The 26,645-nt window shown below is 43.3% G+C and overlaps 1 protein-coding gene across 2 annotated transcripts in view; it reads right to left on the reverse strand.

Annotated features, from left to right (window-relative positions):
• tnrc6c2 (trinucleotide repeat containing adaptor 6C2) overlaps positions 1-12,491 on the reverse strand; it is a 51,037-nt gene extending 38,546 nt beyond the window's left edge. Inside the window, exons 1-3 of one of the 2 annotated variants that reach the window (XM_029435867.1) lie at positions 12,159-12,490; positions 1,819-1,919; positions 1,476-1,497 (exon numbers count right to left, since the gene is read on the reverse strand). In XM_029435867.1, coding sequence (XP_029291727.1) covers positions 1,476-1,497; positions 1,819-1,881 — 85 coding nt within the window. In that variant the 5' untranslated portion in view covers positions 1,882-1,919; positions 12,159-12,490. Of the gene's footprint in view, positions 1-1,475; positions 1,498-1,818; positions 1,920-12,158 lie in introns of both variants that reach the window. The other variant, XM_029435881.1, reaches the window with a different exon arrangement.
• Between the last annotated feature and the right edge of the window lie 14,154 nt (positions 12,492-26,645).

A 26,645-nucleotide genomic window follows, 5' to 3' on the forward strand; every position in this document is an offset into this window, starting at 1 on the left:
ATTTAAACCCAACCGCTCAAGTACAGTTGTTCAGTGGCCAACAGATGAGACTGTGGTTGTGAGAGAGAAGCTTCCAGGTGTGAATTCCTAGAAAAGAGCATTCATGCTCAGCAAATCTGCCTTGTTTAAATGACAGTTAAAAAAAATGCTGCACTCTATAAAATATGCTTGTTCTCTCCTGTTGATCTCTAATAACTACTTGTGAAGAGGACCCTTTCTCAGGGTACGACAATGGTTATCTTTGCATTTTAATAAAGCCCAGACAGGTCTGAAAGTATTTCCGTCTTGAATCACTCAGGCATAAGAACAGTGGCATTAAATGCGTATTCAAATCGGTAGCAGCTAGCTTTGTGTGGAGGCTTTGAAACTTAGATAATAGGCCAAGCTCACAGGGCAGTGAAACACAGGGAGGGAAATTATACAGACAGGTCAGAGTACAAGGCAAGCTGTGGTGACCTTTGTTAAAGCCCAACAGTTACACCCAGATGGCCAAGCTGCTGCGCACACTGCGGGAGGATAAGCGCGGGCGGTAACAGACACACCAGGAGGATTTAGAAGGTGGCCACCTTGCTCAAATTATGTGCAGTCTGCACCCAAATCTTTGAAAAAAGGATTTTCGGGAAATGATATCATATCCAACTGTAAACGCAGGAATTACACCAGAGTGGTGATCGGTGAAAAGACAACAAAGCAGGATGCTATGCGTGATAATTAGCTCTGGCCAAGACGCATGGAAATTCAGGTCTAAAAGCCTACAGGGTGCAGGACAACAGGAAGAGGAAAGGGACTCCTACATCCTCTGCTTAGAATCTGGCTCACTCCCTCACACATTTATTATCATTATATATTTCTTAAGTGCAACATTTTCCTTATTTTGAAGGAACTGAGCAGAGGAAACTATTTTGTAAAGATTTAAACAAAAATTCACAGCAAGATGTATTTTTGCTAAGCGAACACCAGGGGCATGTGAGGACACTGTTCTTTCTCTGCATTTCAGCTGAAATTCATGCTCTTCTTTTGTTCCACTCTTCCTCCACTCTCCCTCCCCCCCCCCGCATCCCTCTACCCACACCACATTCAGTGTGCTGTCTGGGTGCCCTCACGCTTCACTGCCTGGTGCTGCGGGCGTACTGGGTGTCACTCTGCATCATTCTGCATTAGACTCCACTGTATTTGCTCTGCTGTGTGTGTATGTTTGTGAAACAGAGTCAAATGGCACAATTGTGCATGCATGTGCAAAATGTGTGTGTCCATCTGTGTACGAGAATGCTAAACGCCATGTGTGTGTAATCCGTGAATAATGTGTATGTGTGTGTGTGTGTATGTGTGTGTGTTTGTGTGTGTGTGTGTGTGTGTGTATTTACGGGTCAGTAGGTGTTAATCAGAGCTGATTAATGCGTATCAGTGGTTGGAATGTAGTTTTTTGAAAATAGAGGTAGATGAGAGGGTGCAGTTTACTTAATCATGACACTCACCTTTGGGTTTCTGATCAGCAGCCTGCAGGGAAAGAAAGAAATAGAGTTAGGAACTTAATACAGTGAGGGTGATGTTAAAAAAACCATTCAAAGCTGTGAATGTACAAAGAGGGCTATAGAAAAAACCTAGACTTCATTCAACAGGAAAAGGGCCGGTGTTACTGAGTAAAGTAAAGTTGTTGTTGCTTCACTGTGCTATTGATTTTGATTAAAAAGCCATTGATTAGAAAAGATTGAAGGACAGCACACACACCTACAGTGCCAACTTTAAGTGCCTGCTGGTATACTCAAAATAGATATGCAGTGTGTGCAGTATGACCATGTGCGTCATTTTCACCTTCACCTTTTTCTGAGCGACGTCCGTCTTGGTCTTTTCTTCTTGTTTTTTCTTTCTCTTTTCTTCCATCAAATGGTTCTCTTCCTTCTGTAGCTAGCTTCTCTCAGCTGTCCAACAAGAAAGGGAAAGAGTAATGAGTGAAGCACGAAGGAGAAAGGCTCAACTGCTTATATTATTATGTAGACCCGAGCACATCACACACTTTACATGACATTCACATTGTCTGCAAAAAGATATATTCCACACAAAAATGCACATTAATGTTCGCCAGTACACACACAGTGCAGAGCTAAAGTGCACTCTCTCTGCCTGGAAAATACTTTTTCACCTCATATGTCATCATGTCAGGCACTTCTGAGAAACACTTTCCTTAAAAGTGAAAAACTGTAAAAGGAGAAGGTGGAATGAATGAGAAAGAAAAAAAAAGGCACGAGAGAGAGAGAGAGAGAGAGAGAGAGAGAGAGAGAGAGAGAGAGAGAGAGAGAGAGAGAGAGAGAGAGAGAGAGAGAGACAGAGACAGAGAGAGAGAGAGAGAGACAGAGACAGAGACAGAGACAGAGAGAGAGAGAGAGAGAGAGACAGAGACAGAGAGAGAGAGACAGAGACAGAGACAGAGAGAGACCGAAAGAGAGAGACACAGAGAGAGAGAAAGAGAGAGAAAGAGAGAGACAGAGAAAGAGAAAGAGACAGAGACAGCGAGAGAGAGACGAGGGATTGAAGGACTGAAAGTAAGACAACGTAAAAAGGCCCATGAGCTGGGCCATAGGGACATAATGTGTGTGCGTGTAGTCTTCCCTAAGTGCAATGGACACTAATCTATAATATGGCACTATGTCATATCAAATCAATGAAACCACTTTCTAAAACGTGCGAATACAAATTGATCATCTTTCATGTCAGTCTAAAGTAATGGTCTACACCTATTTGCTGGCCATCCTGCTAAGAACACACACACACACACACACACACACACACACACACACACACACACACACACACACACACACACACACACACACACACACACACACACACACACACACACACACACACACACACACACACACACACACACACACACACACACACACACACACACACACACCATCCTTGTGAACTTAAAAGGACATGACTTTCTTTGAAAGATTGTTGCACTGCATTTGCAGTTGCACAATAATCAAACCTCAAATGACTTGCAGTCAATCCGCCTCCTCGCCTTACAGGAGTGTACTTCTGTCGCACCAAATGTTAGACAATTCTAAATCCTCAGTTGATCTTCTTGCCTAATAACATTGGTCCGACAATTCATCATTTAAAGTATTTTTTTAAGCAAAATGTCAAACACTTGCTAGTTCAAGATTGATATTTGACTGTTTATCCGACAAAACAAGTCAACTTTCTGACATAAAAAACAACTACTTTATTTAATAAATAAAATAGAAAACTGACATTAAATCGATTATGAAAGTCATTAGTTGAAGCACTTATGTTAATTAATGTTTAGTTTCTCTGACAGGTAAACACACAATACAAAATGTGCCAACACAGAGCCTGGAAATGAATCAAAATCAGAATGTATGAATGAATCATAACACCCATAACAGAAGATTAATAAAAGGCCTGCCTCCCACTGTTCTGCCCACTGGCAGGGGGAGGGAGCTGTCAATCAAAAAGACAGGAGAGGCCTCACAGAGACTCTATGATGGTGGGGTAATGTCCCTATGGCAGTAAAGGAAAGAGTGAAAGTAGACAGGGGTTAGACAGACATACAGATGGGCAGAGAGAGATAGAGAGAGACGGAGGAGGAGAGACATTGAACACTTGTCAACATTGAGTTTAGAGCCAAACCCTGGGGAACCCATGGCTGCAGGATAAAAGAAAAGAAAAGGAGATATCCTTACAATCCGTTTTTTTTTTTGCCTCCATCTGGATTTTCTCTTCTTCCCTGTTCTCTCCCTCCTCTCTCTTGCATTCAGACAGTCCTATTTTTCATACTGAGGAGTCTGTGTGTGCGTCATTGTGCTATCTCAGCAGCTCGGGGAAGGCAGCCCTCAAGTAATAAATAGGAGCTCAAACTATGTGTGGGTGCTTGTGTGCATTCAGATAATTGTATGCAGCATGTGTAGTATGTGCAGTAGTGTATTTCTCAGTCATTCTCTGAGCGGAGACACAGTGACAGCATGTTAGCAGAGAAAGGGATGGGGGATATAAGTGGGAAGAAACTGGCTTTTGCCATTTCACACAGTGCGTTAGATTTTTTCCTTCCCCAGCAGTTGCTAGTAGTGATAGAGCCTCTCCACTTCGGCTGACCGTGTCATCCTGGCAGTCTCACCTTTTACCCCCCAGATGATAGCGGATCTACCCTATTTGGTTACTGCTGCTGCTGCTGCTGTCACAGAGGACAGAGAGTACAAATGCACAACAATATCTACTTTCAACAACAACAACAATCTAATTTCACAGGCGTCAATACACTATGGAAGGCTTACAGTTAAATTGTTGTTTTTGTTACTGTAATGTTGGGGGCAGTTATGCGAAATGAGTGAGTGAGCGGACAGTTGTCTTTTGAGCTGACGTAGTCATTGCCAAAGTTAGCTTCCCTCTTGACCTCCTTTGCCCCACATATATCCTTACCTGCCTCTCCCCGTCTCTCTCACTCAGTAGTGCTGACACTAGCACCTCCACAGCACTGACCCGGTGTCTCTGTGCTGCCTTGCAGCATCAGGTTTACACTCGCCGGCAGTGTGACACTGCAATTAGGCAAAATATGTCCTGTTTTGAGGTTACTGACCTACATGGCCACAGTGTGTCTCAGTCTTCTCTTGTATTAAAAGGGGCTAAGATCACCTTAGGTCAACACAACGTTGGCAATAATTAAACCAGTTAATTCCTTAACTCTTGACCCTAAAAACAAAACATGAGGAAAGAAATATCAAAACAACATTTGCTCATATGCTACCTTACCTAAAGTTTTGATACGATAAATATCAATGCAAGATAGCTCCGTGGTGAATTTAGCCCAACGTAGCTCAAAAACTAAAACCCCAGCTCGCCTCAATGAAAGTGAAAATATATGCTTCCCAGCAAAAGCGAAATTGCTTTATTTGTGTTATGTATCATCTTAGCTAGCAAGCTGTTCACCAATATATCCAAGAGGCAGCTGAGTATTGTCCAAAGTTGCTAATGTATGCAAAGCTGGCAGATGCTTCAGTCTGTTGGTTATAAATGTGCTTCAATGCACAAGCTAACAACGCGTTAAACCACAACCTCAGTCTCTTTTTTTCTATTTCTACAAACATGTAATAAATACAACATAACATTTAAATAGCTTTTAGTTGTTTGAATCGACCTCTGCCAGGTTTAGGCTAGCTTAGCTAAGGTAGGTAAAGCATGAAGCTACCTTTGTATTGGATGCATAGATAGTAAAAAAATTAATGATATTCATCTTCTCATCCAACTTTTAATAATACAACAATCTACTGGAGCTGATGCTAGAATAGGCAAAATTACCACCATCACCTCACATTTATAAAGCAATTCTACAGGAAATACAACATATGAGAGCTCTACTTTTTAAAACCTCAACAGTGTTCTCACATTGACCTTGTGGCTCTTCTTAAGAATACAGAGTTGAGTAAGAAAACATCCCAAGTCTAACCAAACTAGGGCCGCTGGGAAATTGTGAAGAAATTGCATAATGAGGCAAGATCCTCTCTTCCTGGGCTGCACAAAACAGTTCCGTATCCTGGGACTATAGCGCTAAGCTATATAGAAGGAGGCATGACAACAGGAACACACTGTACAGGAATGAAGGGGGCTAGAAACTCACAACACACACAAACCCAGTCACATAAAAACACACAGCTCACAGGGAAGCTTGATGTACACAGGCAAGAGGCAGTCTGTCTGATGCCTGTCTTTTTCCGCCAAGGATGCAGAGGAGATGGAGGTGGGAGGAGGAGAAGGGAAGACGAGGATGGGGTGGGGGGTGGTGAGAGGGGGGGGTGGTGAGAGGAAGGGGAAAAAACAGGCGGAGGATGAAAGCAGACGCAGAGCAACACCAATTAAGAACGACAGCCGCCGGAGAACCAGACAGGGCACAGAGAGAAAGAAGAGAGACTACGCTGGAAGAGGGAAAAGACAGAAAGAATCCTCACTGGAGAAATGGAGGAGTCGAGAGAAAAAAAAAGAGAAAAAACTGAACGGAGCACTATTGAGGCTGGCAGACAAGGAGAAACGGGAGGGTGCAAGAAGGGGGGAGAAAGAGGAACCGAAATATCCATGCACCTTGATCGCTAGGATCTAGAGATGCAGGGAGAAAAGCGAGGGGTGAGGGGGAAAACCATGCCAGGGTGATGTAAAAAAAAAAAAAAAAAAAAAAAAAAAAAAAGGGGGAGTAAAAAGAGCTGCGCTCATGTGAGGACTGAGCGAGACAAAGGAAGAGAGACGCCGAGAGAGAACTTGAAAAGGGGGAGAGCTGCAAGGAAAACATGCAGCTTCACGAGTTTTGAAAGGCTGTCAGATCAACCGCAGACACAACACCAATCAAAAAGGCTCAGGAGAGGAGAGAGGAGGAAGAGGAAGAAGAGGAAGAAGAGGAAGAAGGAGAGACTTTCCTCTCTCAGCAAAAAAAAAAAAGTAATATGGTCAGGTTCTGTGGGCACAGAATGTGGTAAATTGACTCTCCCACCAACATTACCATTCAGCCAGCCACCCATTCCTGTGGCATTAGAGAAGCCACAGGATTCTCCTGAGCCTTATTACATGGAACATTATCATGAACAGCCCTTACCTGGGGAATAATTCCCCAAAACCTGCCACTGCTGTTCAATACCTCAAATACTCACCACAAATGTGTGTGGGTGTGCATTTGTGTGCACTCGACCTGAAAGGCTTGGAGAAAACAAGCCGGTAAATTCCACAGTTGATAAGCAGCAATAACAATGGTGTTGCGAGTGTGTTTCCATCCCTCAGTCACACTAATAGTCTCACTGGCCGCTTGGTTTGTAAGCATTCAGTGCATACCAGCTTTGCTTTCAGCAGGTGGAGAGAGCGGCTTTTGAAGATATACAGCACACTTTATTGCTACTAGACTGGACTTGCTCAGTGAACTGTGGCGGAAATAGTCTTGGTTGTTGGAAGCTGTAGACGAGGGACTGATTGAGGGCGAACGGGTGGGTGGAGACCAGTGATGAAGGGCGACGCAAGATGGAGAAAGAAAGTCAAAGACTCAGATAGTGAGGGAGGCAGACCTGTGTTATAAATAACAGCTTTGAGGTTTGCCTCCAGAAAATTAGCTCTCGGTGTCTCGGCTGCTTCCTCTGCCAAGTCGATATGAAACTTTAACACGATGGCAGCTCATTAAATAGAAAAACAGCACAATGCACAAGACCAAGCAGGCCTGCTCCCTGCCAGCACCACAGCTAAAGCTTATTGAATTCAAGAAGAAGCTGTCAAGCCAAGTGTGTTGGTGTATGCGTTAGTCTTCACTTATGAGAATAAGTGGTTGTGCATGGCCTGCATATGCATGCATATTTGTTTTAATCTGTGTGCCCGCCTGGCAGTTTAGAGGCTTCCGGGGTGACTCTCCCTGTCTAAAAGGTCTGGATAGTTATGAGGTGCTATTAGCATTTATACAATGCCTGACCTCTCATGATTAACCTGAAGCAGGAGTTCCTCAAACTTTTTTTTTTACCAAAGACCAAAACTAAGCACCTCTAAAAAGGTACATTGGCATTTATTAATTAGGCTTCGTACGACAGCATTGGTTGTTAGCGATTCAAACTGTAGTTTGATCACCATTCAGCCTACAGTGTATCAGGCTGCAGCTAATCATAGCAGTATACAATATATACATACACAGATCTGATATTCAGATCTATCAAGTAGCAGATGTTACGTTTCCTGTGTATTATTACATCACAGGTCATTTAGCAGACGCTCTTATCCTCTTGCAACCTTTCGGTGTTCTGTTTGGAAGCCGTACCACTAGGCCATCACAACCCTTACGTTGACTTATTTAGAGATATTCTCAAATGCATTGATGGCTTTTCTGTGGATGTCAAGATGTTATTAAAGCAATGTAGTGACGTGTTCAGGAAACAGGCAAAACTTGGTTCACTGCTGTCGTTTGTGCATCTCTTAACTGATCTTGGGGACATAAGTAGGGACTGAAAATGGTCTTTAACTTCTGTTTTCAATGCCACCATCAAACTGTCAATATCAGAAGGCAAACTAAATCAAAGGACACAATCCTACGCGTGATGCATGCTAACCAAGACAAGTGAGCTAATCGGATGAGCTATACTCCCCTCAAGGTTACTTTGACATGCCTCCCCCCTATACATACACACGTGCTAATTGTCAATCAACAATTCCCTGGCTGTCAACAGTGTAAGCAATTACATAGACTTTAAAAGAGAGACAAGAGATCAGCCTGTTCAGATGTAAGAAGGACAGAGATGAAGACAAGAAAATGTAAGGAGATAGATGTAAGTGACAGCCCCCTCTGTAAAGCTGCTGAGACGACAGCAGAGATGAAGAAAATGTACGGCTCAAACTCAAACATCACAAGAAATGTTTTGTTGATCATTTCCAGCTATTCTGTTTAGTCAAACTAAGTCCTTAAAATGTGCTCTAACAATCAAAACACACCAAGTGAAAGTAAACACTTGAAATTCATTGATTGTATTCAAGTTGATTAAGACGATAAAAAAAACTCCAAACAAATGAATGGCCTTAGCTTAAACAGCCTAAGACATGGACTCAGCATTGGGGCAAGCAGAGCATGGTAGTGCTATTTACATAGCCCTAACTGAAGGCTTTGGAAGTGCCGTAAAGCCTAAGTCCTTTTACGTAATAGGTAAGGCTGTCTAATGTCGGTTTGGAGCATGAAAAAAGAAACACTGTAGGTTGGATGTCCTGCATATGTTCTGTCATCTTCCATGTGATGGTCCTCTCCTTCTCTCAACGTCCCTCCAATTAGCCGACATTGAGCAGAGGGAGGGAAGGAGGCCCCCCAACAAACCTCGGCACATTGAACATTCCCCTGGACCCCTGCCAAGACTCACAGGCAGCAGCTCGCCGGTTTCAGCTTTGCCTCCCCCATCCCCCTGCTTCCATCCCGTCCTGGCTTACCCCTGGTCGGCCCCATAAGCTCTGCCCTCGCCATTGGCACACAAGTTGGACATGAAGGTGGGGGTTACAGACACCCCTCAAACACACCAACACCCATAGGACTCTTTGGTTACAACTCTATTTCATGCAAAAGTCCTGTGTAGGACATATTAATGCACAGGAGGTCAACCCGTGTTTGTCTTAACATACAGAACTATGCAAATATCCTTCACACGGGACTGAAACTATACTTTAAATCTTATGAAAAACTATGCATTATTAAAAAAAACATTTAAAAAGTATTAAAAATGCTGAGCTTAAACACTTGCAATTAGGAAGTGTTGAATGCTGGTCTGGGAGCACTACAAGATAAGAGTATGACTATCATAACATGAGATCACTGTTTCAAACCAAAGCAGATTAGTGTCAGACCTGAAGTGAACCCCGGCTGAGACCATGCAGACCGAGTCACCAATCACCATTACACCACAAACATAGACATACAAAAACAAAACACTTTTGTGGGATTTACCAGAGCAAACACAAAATGTCAGATAGAAATAACTTTTTGTTTATTTGTCTCCAGGGCAAATAGACTAACTACTGTTTGAAAAAAGAAAATTGAGAGATAGACCTAAAACTGTGTATGGGGGATACGGTGGCATAGGACATAGCAGACCCATCCCAGTTACATTTGACACTGTAGTGGTAACCAGGCTAATGATGGCAACCTGAAGACTGGACTAGTGTTCATGTTGTCTGTAAAGGGTCAGACAAGGGGAAGCAAGCGTCAGTTTCCTTTTAAACAAATGACTCTGCCTCCTCTGTGATAAGGAGCTGTAGATGTGGTTCCTGCCAGGGTTTGTCCTCATAGCTTTGTTATAATACAGTCTAATCAAAACAATGTCTAGATGCCAAGAGCCTGGTTGGATCTGGAGCCAACATGGGTTATGGGTTTTGTGCAAGTGCGCTGCCAAAATGGCTAAATAAGTAATATAATTCATTGAGTCTGGGCCTCAGTGAGTAAATTTCTCATTTTTTGATCTTGTTGCACTGGTTTTCAATTATACACCCCAAGATTGAGATAATTTAGAGTTCTGAAATGTCTGTATCCATCTCGATTTGCAGATGTTGGCCTACATTGACAGACTATATCCATGCACTCCTTGTTCTCCCAGTAGATCGTTTATGTATTCCCGTAGAACCGAAAGTAACAAAGAAAACCTTTTATTGTAGCCTGTAGACTAAACATGTGTGAGGAAGTTCAAAAGGAGATGCACTGCTGACATCTTCATTGCAACATAACACGCCTTTCCTCAGCGATAAGCCCAGCGCTGGTGACCTACCCTACACCTACACACACCTACCATTTGCCCTAGTGCCCTCCAGATAAGTCATTTGCTGTGGCTGTAGTGGAAGCTATGGTGTCCCAGCAGTTATGTCTGGGTAGGGTAAGCCTAACTATATGGCATTTAAGAAATCTAGCAGACTCTGTCCTCCGCTAACTAGGCTTTAGGTCCTTCTTTTCTTCCTATTCACTCATTTCACATACACACCAGAGGGGCCCCTGCAACATCTTTTCACAGCCACCCCCTTACTGCGTACTCCTCAGCCTTTTGGAAAAATGGGCGTGCGCATGGAAGGGAGGAGGACCCTTGACCCTGGTTAAGAACAGGGCTCTGTGTGTGTCTGTGAGTCAGCTGGCTGTCTAGGGTATGCAAGAGGCAGCTCACAACCTGAACAACAGCAGGGCATTAACAAACTGCCGGGGCTGTGAGTTTGACATAAATGGTCACACACTCCTATGGCAAAAACAACTGGCATTCCACGTGTGTGTGTGTATATTGACTGGCTGATTCAGACACAAACACACAACACTTGCGGCAACACGCTTACATTCCAAGACATGGCACAGACGCGACGGCATACACACATAAGGTACACACACAGTCTCCCCATCCGACTGCAAATGTACATGCATGTGTGCCACTGCTGCACGCTCACATTTTTCATTTCATCACCTCACTGGTGTGTGACGATAGAGATAAGACATTGGTGACAGAGATGTCAGAAGGGGGGGAATGAAAATGGGGTTTTGAAATTGAACGGGAAATTATGTACTTCAATTAAGACACGCGGAGGAGATATTAAAAGCTATACTCCAGTGCCTGGGGACGGGATGCAGGGAAGGGGGATGCAATGGAAGGCGACAGTTCAATCAGTATCTCCGGCTTTCTCACTAAGCCAGGGGGTGGAGGGAAGGAGGGAAGAGAGACAGGACAGCTATGTTTAATAATGTACTTGGAATTAGTGTAGTGGAATGTACAATAGTGTGCAAGATATAGGTAGTGATAATGCTATGAATAAATTAACCAAAGACTTAAGGAGTGACAACGGATCTGAAATATAAGAATGTGTCACACTGAGAAAACACTGCAGCTTCAAGGTGCAGGCACAAAACCGTCCTGCCGTTATAATAAGGCTCTACTCTGTCAATGGTCAACCTGTAATGTGTACTATGTGATCAAAAAAAAAAGCCAACTGCCACATCATTACCTTCTAATAACTACAGACACGTTGAAAAAGGTGATTTCTCTCAGTCAGTTCAAGAAACCCTCACATTACACACTCTCATGTACTGAGTGTGTTCCAGTCCACTCAGCCAATCATGAAAGAGCTATGATATAACACAAAAGTTCCTGACATTCATGTCAATCCACTTCAAATAAAACACATACTAAATGTGTAAATAGTCATCAACCTCGCAATGAATATCCAAAGCAACACATGAGAGTTCGTGTAGGGTTTTCTTATCGAAGCAACATCGCATTAAAGCACCATTCTTAAATGTTGCAGGGGAACCCCTTCAAAAATCCTTTGGGTGTCTGGGTGCTCCCTAGGAAGACGGTCTCATTTCTGAGGGTAGATAACATGAATATTGAGAAGAAATCTTTAAACTGTGACACCACAAAGAAGCGCAGATAATTGTCGATGGGTGTTTTAATTACGTGACACTTGACATTGCTTGCTGTAGTGTTAACGTCGTAGTTGTAACTGGGCTGAGATATTATATCATAGAGCCAGCCATGAGTAATAATGCGATACAGTAAGTCAGTTATTTTACCTATTTATTTGAGATTGCAGCTGGCTTCGGTCCACTCTCTCTCTTGATTTTCAAACACTGATCAGCAATAACATTCATCACACGAGAGAAACATAATGAAACTTACCTTGCGTTAACCACAGCTTTGGCAGCTTTCAGTGAAAAGTCGGTGCATGGCAGAAAAAAATATGCAGAAAAGCATTATCCGATATCTTTTCTAAAGTTACCCGTAAAGAAATGGAGCAGAGATTCAGTCGCAATTAAAGTCGGACCTGGCAGATAAAGCAGACTGCTGCCGAAGCAGCTTGGTGACAAGATACCGAGGTAAACAACGGCCACTCAGCCAGATACACGCACAGCAAGTACGGCAATGTATGCTTTGAGCAAGAAATGTTAAATATGCCGAGAAATTACACTTGCTGAAAAACAGTTTGTTAAAACGGCACGATATAACGGGGGGGGGGAGGCGGAGGGGGGTGGGGAGGCGGGGAGGGGAACGAAGCAACACTAACAACAAAAACAAAAACAAAACAAAAACCCACGAATAAAATGACTTTTAAAAGCAGCTAAATAATGCAAGCTAACTGTTAGCTGGTTGACGTTGTAAATCGTCGACCGTTGCGAGGTTTTGCAAACCAGAGAAATCAGGCAGTTTTCGTTCAAAAATCGCTGATGAGTTCTCGCGTATAAGAGCAAGCCGACGGCCGTCAGCCAGCCAACTTGTTTTAAAGTGCAAAATAAATTTTGTTTAGGTCGTCAGTTGGACGACTAGCGACGGGCTGGCTACCGCAAATGCAAAGTGAGAAACGACTCCGGGGAAATACATTCTGTGTGGATCCAGACAGCGGAGCGGATAGTCATGGTAGGCGTTCAGTGAGCTCTCGTTGACAGTGCTCTCGCAGCCATTTTGTTCAAACTAACAACACTGCAGCAGTCTCGTTTACCTCCTCCCAGAGCGCAGACAGACCAGGAAGTGGCTCCAGGTACGTCACTCCCGACCAACCAAAACAGCAGACGCAAACTCCGCCTGCCGCCCTCCGGCCCGCCCTCCCCTGTTTTCCAAACCTCCGAGCGGCCACAGAGGATGGACAGGCAAGGCAGCTCATATTTCTAAGGTAATTGCTGAAGCATACAGGCAATACTGTGAGCTTAAAAAGAAATACATGTAATGGATTTTGTGAGGATTATGAAAAGATACCTAAAACAAATGTGTGTTTTTTTTAACCACTAGCTCCTAGTGACAGTTAGCTACATGATATGTTATAGTATAGAAATAGAAATAGGACACCATACTTAATGTGACTCATGACCAAAATAGTGCAAAAGAGAAACAGAAATAGATGAGACGTAACATTTTACAAGCAATTTGGAACGTGCATCATGAACTTTATTTAGCAGACTCAAATGTTGAAGGGCCCACCCCACGTTTCTCTACCCAAGATGACCTTTGTCAAGAATCTCTTGATCACATGATGTCCACAAACATGGGCAGATAATTCCGGGCTATTCACAAACATGATGGATGAGGTCGCCCTTGTGCCCCCTGAACCGCTTCTGCAGCCGGCACATAGAAAGAAAATGCGGCCCCTGTCCATTCTCTGCACTCCTTTCTCATGGAAATGACTGTTCTATGCGCAGACATGCGCACACGCACACACACACACGCACATACATACATACATACACACTGTGAGGTGGGAATAGGTCAAGGCTGCAGTCCACAAAGGGGAAAGCTGACCAGTGAGAACTCTCTCAGCAAAGCTCTGGGCTCCTATACATCACTGGGAGAGACTGCTAATGAGAAAGCCAGGGGCCCCGGCCAAAACTTTTTTTTTCTCCTTTTCAAGGCAAGCTGCCCAGAGCTATTAAAATAGCAAACTCCAACTGAATAGAGAAAGCAGATGTTCCAAACTCAGGGTGAAGAGAGGTGAGAGGAGAGGGGAATGCCTTCAGAAACGCCTGAAGGGATATGTAGTTCATTGCAGATCACAGACTATTAAACTGCATGCAGATGTTTGCTGATTATTCATGCCACCTAAATTAATTGTGCTCCATGTCAACATTTGTATTTATTAGTTAGGGAATGTGCCTACTTGAAGCATCAATTTAGGGATTCACAAACTAAAGTACCTACATTATTTGTACCTTAAATCTCCTTCATGTGGATTATCATGAGTTATCAAAGATGGAAATCTATGCACCACAAAGGACAACTTGAAACGAAAGTGGTTTGAAACGATCTTAGCCATCAAAGGCGACTCAATGTGTGTTAATGTTGGTGAGGAGAAAAAAGACAGGGAGATTGTGTGTGTGTCTGTGTGTGCACACACTCTTCCTTCTGCACATCCACTCTCCAGCTCATCATAGCTATTCTGAGATCCACCAATTTCCCCAATTGCTTTCACATTTAAGCAGACTGCTGACAGAAGCAAGCCAATGGGAAATGTCCGCCTGACATTCTGATAGGAAACAGCCCAGACACAAGCTGAAGGACTGCAGCAGAGGCAACGGTTCACTCCTTCCCCTTTTCAGACAATACTCTTCTACTCCTCCTCCTGCTCTCGCCATTCTCCTTTTCTCCTCTCTCCATTTTTCCCAGAGTGCTCTTCTGCCTTTTGTTTTAATTCCAGTCCAATCATGAGCCGCGTTCCGCATAAGGTTTTAATTTCAAGCCTGCTGCTGTAGTCTGCCAGACTCACACATGCACAAATTCACACAGGAATGCATGTGCATACACCAAATCACAGATTCTTATGCATACCATACACACACACTCACTTTACTCTCACATCACACATACACACACTTGTCTTTTACATGGCTACATGCATATTTGATGCATTCGCTATGTGGCTGCACTTTATCATTTAAACGTGTTTCCCCATGAGAGAAAGTAAGTCCATCCCAAAACATTAATAATCATATACATTCATAAAAGGCATACATATAACCAGACAAATTACATAGAATCCCAACAGGCTATATTTTTGCTATAGAAGTCAAAATATATTGCATAGTTTATGACAGACCAGCTGAATTTATAGGATCATCAAATTAATATTTAGTACTCCAAATCTATTTTCTTTTGCCTTACTCTTAAATACAAACCCTATCCAAATACTTAACATTTAATCTTGTGGAATTAACCAGGCAAACATGACAGCATTGAATACAAAAGCAGATCTTGGTTTAAATCCTCATTCCCCAGACACTGCATTCCTAGAAGAAGACATTCATAGTTTCCTGTGTGATGCAGAATGACTGATGAGTTGGGGGTGTCAGTATTTTGGTATTGATTATGAATACTCAATCCTCCTCCATAGTCTGGACTTTATGCATGTGAGTAATCAAAATGCAGACAGCGAGGTACAGCTGCTTCGCTCAAAGTGACATTTCCAAAGGCATGACTTGACATATGCAAAAGGACCGTCATGATGATAATTCTGACAGAGGAAGGAAGCCAAATGAAATCATCTCCTAACTGCACATAAAAGAAGAATGTTGTTGCGCAGCGACTTTCCCAGTCTTGCTACTTCATGGCAAAAAATGTGCAAGTAGTCGCCGTGCGATTCATCATCAAATTCATCAAATTTATTTGTATAGCCCAATATCACAAATCAGTGTGCTTTACAGACTGTACAGGTTTACAACACCCTCTGTCCTTAGACCCTCGCATCGCACAAGGAAACACTTCCTAAAAGAAACCCCACAATTAAAGGGGGAAAAATGTTAGAAACCTCAGGGAGAGCAACTGAGGAGGGATCCCTCTCCCAGGACGGACAGACGTGCAATAGATGTCGTGTGTACAGGATAAACAACATAGTACAAATACAACATTTGACAGAAATTATGTTGTGTTGGAAAAAAAAATAGAAAGTATGGATGAATCCAGGAAAATGTCAATAAGGCTTCCCGGTGTCCAGCAGGACCAGGGCAGCAGGCGCTGTCACTATTCATGATCCTGACGTAAACTTTATCAGTGGCAACCTGCCACATGAGAGACAGACACTCCGGGGATGATACCCGATCTGATACATACATTGTGAGTTTTCCTCTACTTCTTCTACTCTGATTAGCATTGTGATTGAAGTGCCTATCCTATAAATAATAGTGAAGAGTGGTAAAACCCTGCTAAATTGCTCATTGCTCATCTCCAAGGTCTGCAGTGTTTCATTGAGAGATAAGACCGGCTGCAAGTATCGCTGAAAGCATGGTAGTCCATAAGAAGAGGAGGGATCCTTTTCATTAACTTTCATTAAGACTAAAGAGTGAATTACCCTGAACAGAAGAGAATCGACACATACAATCCATTAAGCAGGGAAATATATACACTCTCATACTCCCCTGCACTAAAACACACATGCATACATGTAGACATACAAACATGAATGCAGTTACTGTTACACACATACATTATTAGACTCTTGGTAACAAAATTATTATAATCCTCCACATACTGCTGTGCCTCTGTATAGTACATAATATATTATGAGGGGGAGGACAATAGTAAGAAGAAACAGTCTATGCAGCGGCTGGTAAAGGGGCAATGCTAGGGGTGGGGAAGGGTTTATGCAGCCTCTGTGTGTACGTGGGGGTGTTTTGGTGTGCATGCATGCTTGTGTGTGAGTGCTTGTCCACAGCATACGTGTGTGTCTGGTGCGTGTGTTTGCGTGTGTCCATATGTGTGTGCTGTCTGGGTGGAAGGAGGCAGGGCAGAGCGGAGCGTTGCAGTGCAGTTGGACAGCGTTTCTGAGCTGTGGTAATTTCCCCTGAGGCGAGCGAGCAGGTAAAGGCCAGTGAGAGAGGGAGGGAGGGAGGGAGGGAGGGAGAGAGGGATAGAAAGAGGCTGGAATAGAGGGAGGAAGGCAGAGAGGCAGCGAGAGAGTGTGTCAGAGAATAATGAGGAATGATACAGCGGTGGCGGAAAAGAGGCCGGCAGATTCGCCCAATCAAACGCACAGACACACTGCAATAACAGCATCTCAAGGTTGACTATAGTCACTCTCATTGTCAACACATTAACGTTTCTATTTTCATTTCAAATGCCTTATCTTGTTAATGAGTGTTTTTGAACTGAGTCATTGTTTTTGTAATGAATTCATCTATTAATTACAAGTGTGCTTTTTCCTGATGACCTTGCTTTATTTTGTTACACACAGCAGACCTTGATATTAGCATACATTAAGCCCTGCTTATCTTTCATCCCCGATTGCTAATACGTCAAATTATCACCCGAAAAAAATGCATCAACTACAAAAGTGGTTTGTATGCCGGGGTTTGTGTGTATGTGTGTGTGTTTGTGGGTGAGCACCCTCACTTATTAGCCCCTCCTCCCTCCCTACTTGCTAACTCATTACCAGGGTATAAGACCTGCATGGATTTTATGGTGTTTTGGGAACTGACTGGTTAATCAGATTTATAGCACACTTAAGCTTAATTGATTGCCTTTATGGATTCAAATGGATAATTAAGTGCTAACAAGCCTAGTTTCTGTTTCATCATTTTGAAATGATGATAATGACCCATAGAGAGGGAAGGTAGTAGAGGTGTCAATCAAAAAAGTCTCACAAAACAGGATCCACTTTTCTGCCTTAGTCCTCTGTTTACTATAGAAAGTGATTGTAATCATGCCCATGTACGAATTGTTCTACTTGCCTATCATTCAAAACACTGAGGCAAACACGTTGTTGACTAAAGGGCTGTCACAATATCAGATTTTCACTAAACAATTATTGTGACCATAAGAATTCTCAATAACAATATTATCCCAATATCTACAAACAAAAGAATACATAATAATGCAATCAGTCCAATTCGTCTTTAACTTTGTTTATTGTTTATTGTTTTGTCTCTTTTTGGCAAATGTCCCACACACAAATGAGTGAGAAATTGGAAATGATTTAAAAGGTGCCGGATTATTACCATGATATTATCATATGTGTATTATTACCTTAATATAACTCACTTCATTATATCACGGTTGTTGTCAATACCGGTATATCGCGACACCCCATATTGTCGACCCTATCTCTAAACTCTTCCTTGTAAAACTTAAAGCCAGACATCTACTCTTCTGTCCGCTGCTTTGCTCTTTATGGGCCCTCCGACGTTATATTTGATATTTCTATTAGAAATGAAGTAGTATATGTTGTAATACACCGGCAGTGAAAGGACAGACAGTGTATTAAGATCAAGGCGGTCCAAAGAAAGACAACATATCCTGACCTTCAGATGATCTTCACCAGATCAATACTATCATCAGCGCAGACGAGCAGTCACAGATTAACCCAGCCTCCTATAACAATCCCCCAACCCCCAACCCCAACACGCACACATGCTCTCTCCCTCTCACACACCTGATTCAGTTAGGACCCTGGGTGTATTGATTGGTTTGTATTGACTGACACACAGGACTACCACATGTACACACTTGCTCGTTGACTTTATTTTTCACTGGCTGGCATTACCTAGTGGGGAGGGCGGAGGGTTAACGTTGTATATTTGGGTCAGGGAAGTCCTATTGTAGCTGTATGATTCCCGGAGAGATGAATGCTGTTTGTGCCCTGTGTAACACCGCTGTTTGTGTCCTGTTTAAAACCAGAATTGATTTGCTTGTCATGTAACTTCTGTACATATCACCGTAGTTATTATAACCCAAATGTTTAGTTATTTGTCACGCAACTGTGACTCTTCCATAGTTATTTTAACTACTTCGAAAAGACTGTATGCATTTAACGAGCGGAAATTGACATGTGTTGCTGTACATTCGTAGGAGAGCGACGAAAAATGAGGAATACATTTTGGGAAGATATCATACAAACCTTAGGAACGTATGAGAATACGTTCGAATGAGCCATAAGCACATTGTTTTAGTAGTTATTTAAAAAAAGTTTCAAAATGACTGGAAATGAATTACTTCTATAGAGCTGATTGTAGGTCAAAACTGTGCAATGTGGTGCAAATAATGATTGCTTCTGTATTTATATGTGTGTTTGACATTAGAGAAAAGGGCATGATAGAGGCTACATGCATAGGCCAATATCAGAGGTCTGGCAATGCATTTTATACCTACCTCTGCACATTCATTACATGCATACATACATTGAAACAACAATTTCAATATGACTCCCCACAAGCCATTTCCACAAAATATGCACCAACGCAGAGAGAAAAACAAGCAAATCGATATCTACACGTCTGCGAGTGGCCTGAAGGCAACTAACTCAATCCCATATCCAATGTAAATGTTGGTGGCATATCCACAGGCAAGGGCTGATATTTAGAAGTCCATTAACACAGGGTGGAGATGGGTTAATTCACTGTTTGTAGCCAGAGATCCAGAGAGGGTTTAGGGCATGCAAAGAGGAGGGAGGAGGGAGATGGATGATGGGAAGAAAGGAGGGGAGAGATGGAAAGAAAGAGAATAAAAGGGAAGAGGGTGATTTGTGAAAAGCTAAACAACAAAAAAAAGAAAGAGAGAAAATATAAGAAGACAGAGGAAGAATGCAAATAAATGTGGTGCGGGTGTTGATGGGTGGGTGAGTGCCTGGGGGGGAGGGGGGGTGGGGGTTGTTGTGAGCATCGCTGCCTGCTAACATCCGCCTCAGCCTGGGCGTCAGTTTGATTAATGCTGCTTTCCTCCAACTGACCTCCAAGGTCACTGGAATAGTGGGTACTCAGCCTCTCCCATTCGCAGCCGCACCGGAGGGGGGTAACAGCCGTATAATGTGCTCCCCTAGAGGCTCTTCCTCTCCTTTTTTTTTCTGTTTCCCCTTTTCTTTCTGTCTGCCTTTCATTTAAACTCTCCCTCTCCCTCTTCTGTCTGTCTGTCCGTGTCTCCCCTTAATCTGCACTTCCTGTCTTCCTACGTTTTATATCTCTCGTCCATCTCTTTCTCTCGGCCATCATTTCTCTTTCTCTCTATCCCTGTCTATCGGACTCTTGCTCTCTCTCCACCACCGCTCTCTAATCTGAAATGCAATCAAAAGGGGCAATGATGTAATGTGTTTGAGGATGCTGGAGAGAGAAAGGGGGGACAGGCCTGCGAGGGGCTATTAGAGAGCACAGAGTGAGGTTTAGATAAACACATACACATTACACACACAGCCACAACTGCCACCACTCTCTCCCTCTCCTCCCTCCCCTCCCTCCCCTCCCTCTGTTCACAGACGGACTGCCAAGGTGACAGCACATGAATAGAGTTGTCCTACACCAATAGATACTTGGCAATGACACACTTCCTCTGGCTGTGAAGCTCGTAGCGAATGCTACTTATTGTGCCAGCCAGTTTTTCCTGGCATGGATCTGGCAAGAAGGGAGTTACATACAGAGAGAGATAGAGGGGACATAAGGACAGGAGAAGAGTTTTAAGTGTGCCAACCTTCTTAAATCTATTAGTTATTAGATTTGTAGTTAAGGTGACCGACAACCTTTCCTTACAAATAATTTTCAAAACAGTTGCTGTAGAATAATACTGAATGTGCTTTTGTTTCGACATTTAACTCGGCCATGTCCGGCATATCGCCAACAATAGTCTACAGCAAGCCCCACTCCAAACAGTAAAGGAACAAGTTTGTGGGCAGTAATTGACGGCAGAAGCTATTTACCGAGAGAGACACAGTATGTGTATTTATATGTGGATCTCTACTTGTTAAGCTGTGTCCAGAACAACCTTACTGCATTAAAAAACACAGGTGGCAGGTGTTTCCTGATAGCTACTTCTTCTTACTTTGTATCAATAAACCGCTGTGTTCTGGTGTCTGATAAGCGTTAAAAATCATGGACATATCTCATACTGAACTTCTGAATTGTATCTCATCTCACCAGTACCTGTAGCAACACACCCACACTAACGCAGCCTCTTGCCATTTTTATCCTAGCGCTATTTTCGGCCTGAACGCCCACTCAGTTCTAAGAAAAATAACTCCAGGTTGGATTTTCACAGGTTTGTTTATTTATATCTGAACTGCATGGCAGCCGCATTGTCGCTGGCGTGTATAAACCATGTATTGCGAGTTTTCGCGGGTCCACTCTGTTCTGTGGAACAGAGATCTGGACGGTACTGGTTCCAAATGATACTCAGTCTAATCAGGTTGGGTAGGGTCTTGTTTTACTGTCATGTGTCTGTTAATATGTCTGATACCTGGATGTACTAAGCATAGGCGTTGGATCTGAAATATTCAGACATTTGTGTTCCAAACTTTTGCAATTGGTCCTTTCTATAAGGCCGGTCTAACCAAGATGGCGTCTGAAAGTAGTATGATCGCAGCCTGGAGAGTTAGCCCTGCTGTGCACCGTCAATTTGTCTCACACTCTGTACCCTCCATCCCCCCCCCACCCTCTTTCCTTTTCTCTCTGTTTCTCCCTGTTCCCTTTTTCCAGTCAGTGCCTGAGCATGAGGGACACACACACACACACACACACACACACACACACACACACACACACACACACACACACACACGCACACACTCCCGAGCATCATGAATCTTTCATGCGAGCGGGCAGTATAATCCCTTAGGCGTGCTCTCTGAGACCCACACACCCGCCTCTATCACCTTGCACCAGGAGAGAAGGAAAGAGAGAGAGAAGGAGAGACAGGCAGAAGGGAGAGAGAGGGCGAGTGACAGAGAGAGACAGAAAGATAGATGGAGAGAGGTAGACATGCAAAGGGAAAGAGGGCGGAAGCAGTGGAGAAAGGAGAGGAGGAGGGAGTGCAGGGGTGGGAGCTGCGAAAGACAAATTGAAGGTGTGAAGTAGGACCTGGCTGGAATTACCTTCCTTCATTTGACCATAAAGGGAGGGATGAAAGAGGAGGAAGAAGAGATAACAATGGAGAGGTTTGTTCTTTTTCTTCTTGGCCGCTGAAGGAGGCAGTGGAAAGTCAATTGGCTTCTCATTACTAGACCTTGTCTGATGGAAGCTAAACACTTTATCCAACCCCCCCTCCCCCTACCCTCCCATTAGTGATGGGGAAAAACTGGAAGACGAATCTACAGTATGCCCTTTAAACTGCCTTCATTACATAGACACACTTACACACGGAGTACACACACATCCAGGTAGATGTGTAAAACAGTTCTAACATACATACATAGAACATACAGTTTTCAAACTTTTGAGATGGTTTAAGGTTTCTTTGATCAATCCACATGTAATAAAGGAAAACTCCAAGACTTTGGACGACAGTGTGATGTGTTTCCACCCACCTGTTTTTATGAGCCCACTGAATTTGCACATAACAAAACCTGAATGTACAATGCCAGCGATTCAAAAAAACACTTTCACTTTATAAGCTTTCAACAAATATAAAAATAATTTGGACTGAGGTTAAATTAGGGAGAAAAAAAAGAGAACGTGAAACATTTAATACATTCAGAATTTGCCTGAAGTTTGCAGAAAAGTTGGAAACATCTTGAGTTCTTGATGTTTCACAACTCACTTTTTGGAGTTGGTCCATTGTCAGTTAATTAGTGAGCTTTATTTGTATACATAGCTTAAGCAGTGAATCAGTCAATGTGCCAAAACACATAAAAATGATCCTCAGTTATATCATTGTGTTCCTGAGTTGTTGTGGCTTTGTTTTACCAATTATTTTCCAAAAACAGTTTCTCTTTTCTAAATGAGTAATCAATTGGTTTAATTGCAATTTACGTTGTTTTGTTTCCTGCTGTGAGATGATACTGATTACCATAATTTACGGTAATTGATGTCTTCTTCTAACAAGAAAATCTTCCAGTGGTAGAAAGTGAAGACGGCGGACATCACACCAAAGCAATGGCCAAAAAGAGACCAAAAATCCCCATATCATTTTAGGGTTGGGTGATAATTGCTAGGTCATCAGTTTGAGCGCCGTCTTTCCCCTTACAGACTACATTGATTAAATAGTAATATAAAAAAACTAATAATGCAACTTCAACGTTAACCGATAAATTCCCTTAATGAAAGCATAAAAAGCCACATGTGTATGCATGTGGTTCATGAAGAGACTTTTTTGTTGTATGCCATCCCCTTTCATCTTCCTTCCTGGGACGTCTTCAGTTAAATATCACATAATAGTTCCTCCAACACAGTTGATCAGCGTCATACTGGCTTTCTTTGGTGCGTGTCAACCCCAATGCAGGTTGTCCAGGTTAGTCGCTAATGGAGTGACAATGGAGGACTCACAGGGGACTGGACAGCACAGTTGTGACTGCTGCTTTAATTACCAGAGACCAGTCAACACAGCAGCTTCTCACTGGCCAGATGAGCTTATTATGCCACCCAACCTCACACCCCAGGCCTCTGATTTACATTGACACTGATTAACAAGGCTGCCTGAGAGGAAAAGGTGTGTGTGAGTGTGCAGACATGTTGGAAGGTATGACTGTGTCTGTGTCTGAAATCATACAGGCAGTATAAATGCATGTAAGGAGTAAAATGAGCATTTTCATTGTGGACACAGAGCTTTACAGAGTTAAGACTGGGACTTCTCAAGGTCCCCAGCATATACAAACAGTTAAGGAAAAGGTTGAATAAAAGAGAAGGAGTGCAATAATTCCTGCATGCACATGTGCATTCATGAATAACTAATAATTAGGGTAGATGTACGTAAAATGGGCAGGTGCTGTACGTATGTGTGTTTGACTTAGCCAGGTTGCACAAGTGTTTTTGTTTTTGTACGTGTCACCTTAAATGCCTACGTGTCTGCATTAGCGTATATTGTAAGGTAGCAACCTCCTGTTCTGAATAATGAAGCTATTGCAGAAGTGCCTTAAACCTGTATTCTTTCTAATGGCCAGCAGGAGGCGACTCCACTGGATGCAAAGAGAAGTCAGATTGTGTTGAAGTCTATGAGAAAAATACCCTTACTTCTCACTTGATTTATTACCTCAGTAAACATTTTCTTATTAGTTTAAGGTCTCAATCGCTGGGTTTAAGTCTTCTTCAATAGAGGATGGTGCTTATTTAGTAAATTATAAAGCAGGGAATGCTTTAAAGCAGAGCTACCTTGTGATTGACAAGGTGTTGTCCAGTCTGGATGCTCTCCGCCTTACAACTTTTGCCCTTTTCACAGTGTGTTTTCCATTCATGAGTATTAATTTTTATTCAGGTTGCCTAAAAATGTGTCGTGTCACTTCTGGTTCCAAAAAAAACAAGATGGTGATGGCCAAAATGCCCAACTCAAGGCTTCAAATCAGTAGTCCGCAAACCAATGGGTGGCAGCACGGTGAATACGTCTACTTCTTATATACAGTATATAATATATTCACAAGTGTGTTTTCATGCTTGCTGAGGGTGAGCATGTTAATGTGCGTGTGTGTGTGTCCACCCTAGATGCATAATGTGTGTTTTCAGGGGCCAATTGGTCGGTCGTTTCCCTCCTTCCAGTACCCTGCCCTCTCTCCCATTACTGTTCTCACACGGTCTCAGCTACATTTCACCATGCACTATACGTCTGAGCACCACCTACAAAATACAATTAAGGTGAGTTATGACCACACCATAGGAGGGACAAGGAGGGTGGGGTGAAGTGTGCTTGTGTGTGTGTGTTTGTGTGTGTGTGTGTGTGTGTGTGTGTGTATGTGTGTGTGTGTGTGTGTGTATGTGTGTGTGTGCGTTAACGAAGAGATATATATAAGGGGAGCGAGCGAGAGAATGCATCACTTACATAGCAAACAGAAGTGTCACACGTAGCTTAGTGGGGTACAGACACACAACACACACACATGAGTGCTATAGTCAGTGCAGGTCCCTCTCTCGGTGGAACGGACTGGAGGGGGCAAGCAGGCGGTAGGTTGAGATTGAGGGGGGGGCGGCTGTGGGTGGCGGACGGTGCAGTGCCAATTTCACGCCTCCGCTCATCTCTGCCTCTTCCAGCTGCATGCTCTCTTCTTCTCTCTGTCTCTCCTCCCCCAACTAAGCTTTACACACACACACACACACACACACACACGCACACACACACACACACACAAGCGCACACACACACACGCACACACACACACACACACACACACACACACACACACACACACACACACACACAACCCTTTCTCCAATGGCTGTACCTCCCACCCCCACTCCAACCATCCCTCCTTGCCCCTCCCAGCCTCCATCCATAGGTCTGTAGTATGACAGCACAGAGGCATCGGGGATCCATCTCCAAATAACAACCCAGAGTGCATAATAAACCACATCGGAACTGCCTTGGAAAGAAAAAAGAGAGACAAAGAGACAAAATAGGCAACTCAGCAGCAGTGCGAACCAGCATGCGAAAAAACCCTGTCCCCGTTCAATCCTTTAGCACCCACATCCAGCTCAAGATGGATGCCTATGCGCTCTCACTCCTTACGCTTGGCGGTGCAAGGACAAAAAGAGGGCACAGGGAAAAAAATAGCAGCTCGATTTGCATTCGTAAAGGTAACATTTGTTTATAGTGTGTGCGACACCTCTCGTAACGACCCCACCGCTGATTGAAGCAAGCTTCCTAATTAAGTATTAATTACTCAACAATAGAAGTAGCAATTTGGCGGTGGCGACGCACCGCTGACATATTCCCACCTGGGCTAATGTCAACACAGCATTATTACCATCACCGCCTGCTGTGGTTATGGCTATCTAAACAGTCATAAACGTCAGCCCCGGCATATTGTTCCACAGTTGCTATACGACCAAGCAATATGTTTTCCCTCTCTCTCCCTCTCGCTGTCTCTCTCTACTGGTAAACACCAGCAGACGGCACACGAGCGGTGAGTTTCTTCTCTGATGTTAATTGGTGAAATCAGTGGGATTTACACAGGCGGTGAGGGTTTTCCCTTTGTAGTGGCACCGTGTTTACAGTCCTGCCGCAGCACAGGCAGGGGCCGCGTAGACCCTGCCTTTGTTTGCTCCACATCACACAGAGACAGGAAGATAAACCCTGCTGCTTTTCACATCACACACAGATACGTGTGTGTATACACATAATCACACAGACAGATACACAGACAGAGACACAAACTCAAACACACCTGACAGAGAGAGAAGGGGGATTAGAGAGCTACCGGTGGACAGATGGGAAAGCAAGTGTGTGTGTGTGTGTGTGTGTGTGTGTGTGTGTGTGTGTGTGTGTGTGTGTGTGTGGAGGCTTGGGTGTTCTACGAGACATGAGATGAACTGTCTTGTGTGAACACCTCATTTGGAGATATGGGTTTATGACCACAACAGATTAGAGAGAGGAAGATTAATAAAAGTGGAGATGAAGGTGGTCAACCAGAGTGTTTGTGTGTGTGACAGCAGCATGCACATCAATTTGGAGATACAGTGTAGGTGGTTGGGCAGAGATTAGAGGTTGGAGAGAGAAAGGTCGGTCACAGAGAAGGTGGGAAATAATTTGTCAGGGGAAAAGTTGTCAAGTACAGAAGGTTTTCGTAACATCAGACAGAAAACACTCATGATTAATATGTATGATTCTAAAATGAAATATCTCTGATATACTGTATCTGTTGAGACCTCTGAAATATCTGTTGAGACTTTATCCTGTAACGCTAAAGGGTAACTGAGCTCTATCTTTTTTCACAAAAAAGCCCAGGATGGGGATTTAACACATGAACAAACTTTGCTTTTTGCCTCCATCCCCAAAGGCCATCCGCCT

This window comes from Cottoperca gobio, chromosome 1 (genome assembly GCF_900634415.1).
Source record: "Cottoperca gobio chromosome 1, fCotGob3.1, whole genome shotgun sequence".
Classification (NCBI taxonomy): domain Eukaryota; kingdom Metazoa; phylum Chordata; class Actinopteri; order Perciformes; family Bovichtidae; genus Cottoperca; species Cottoperca gobio.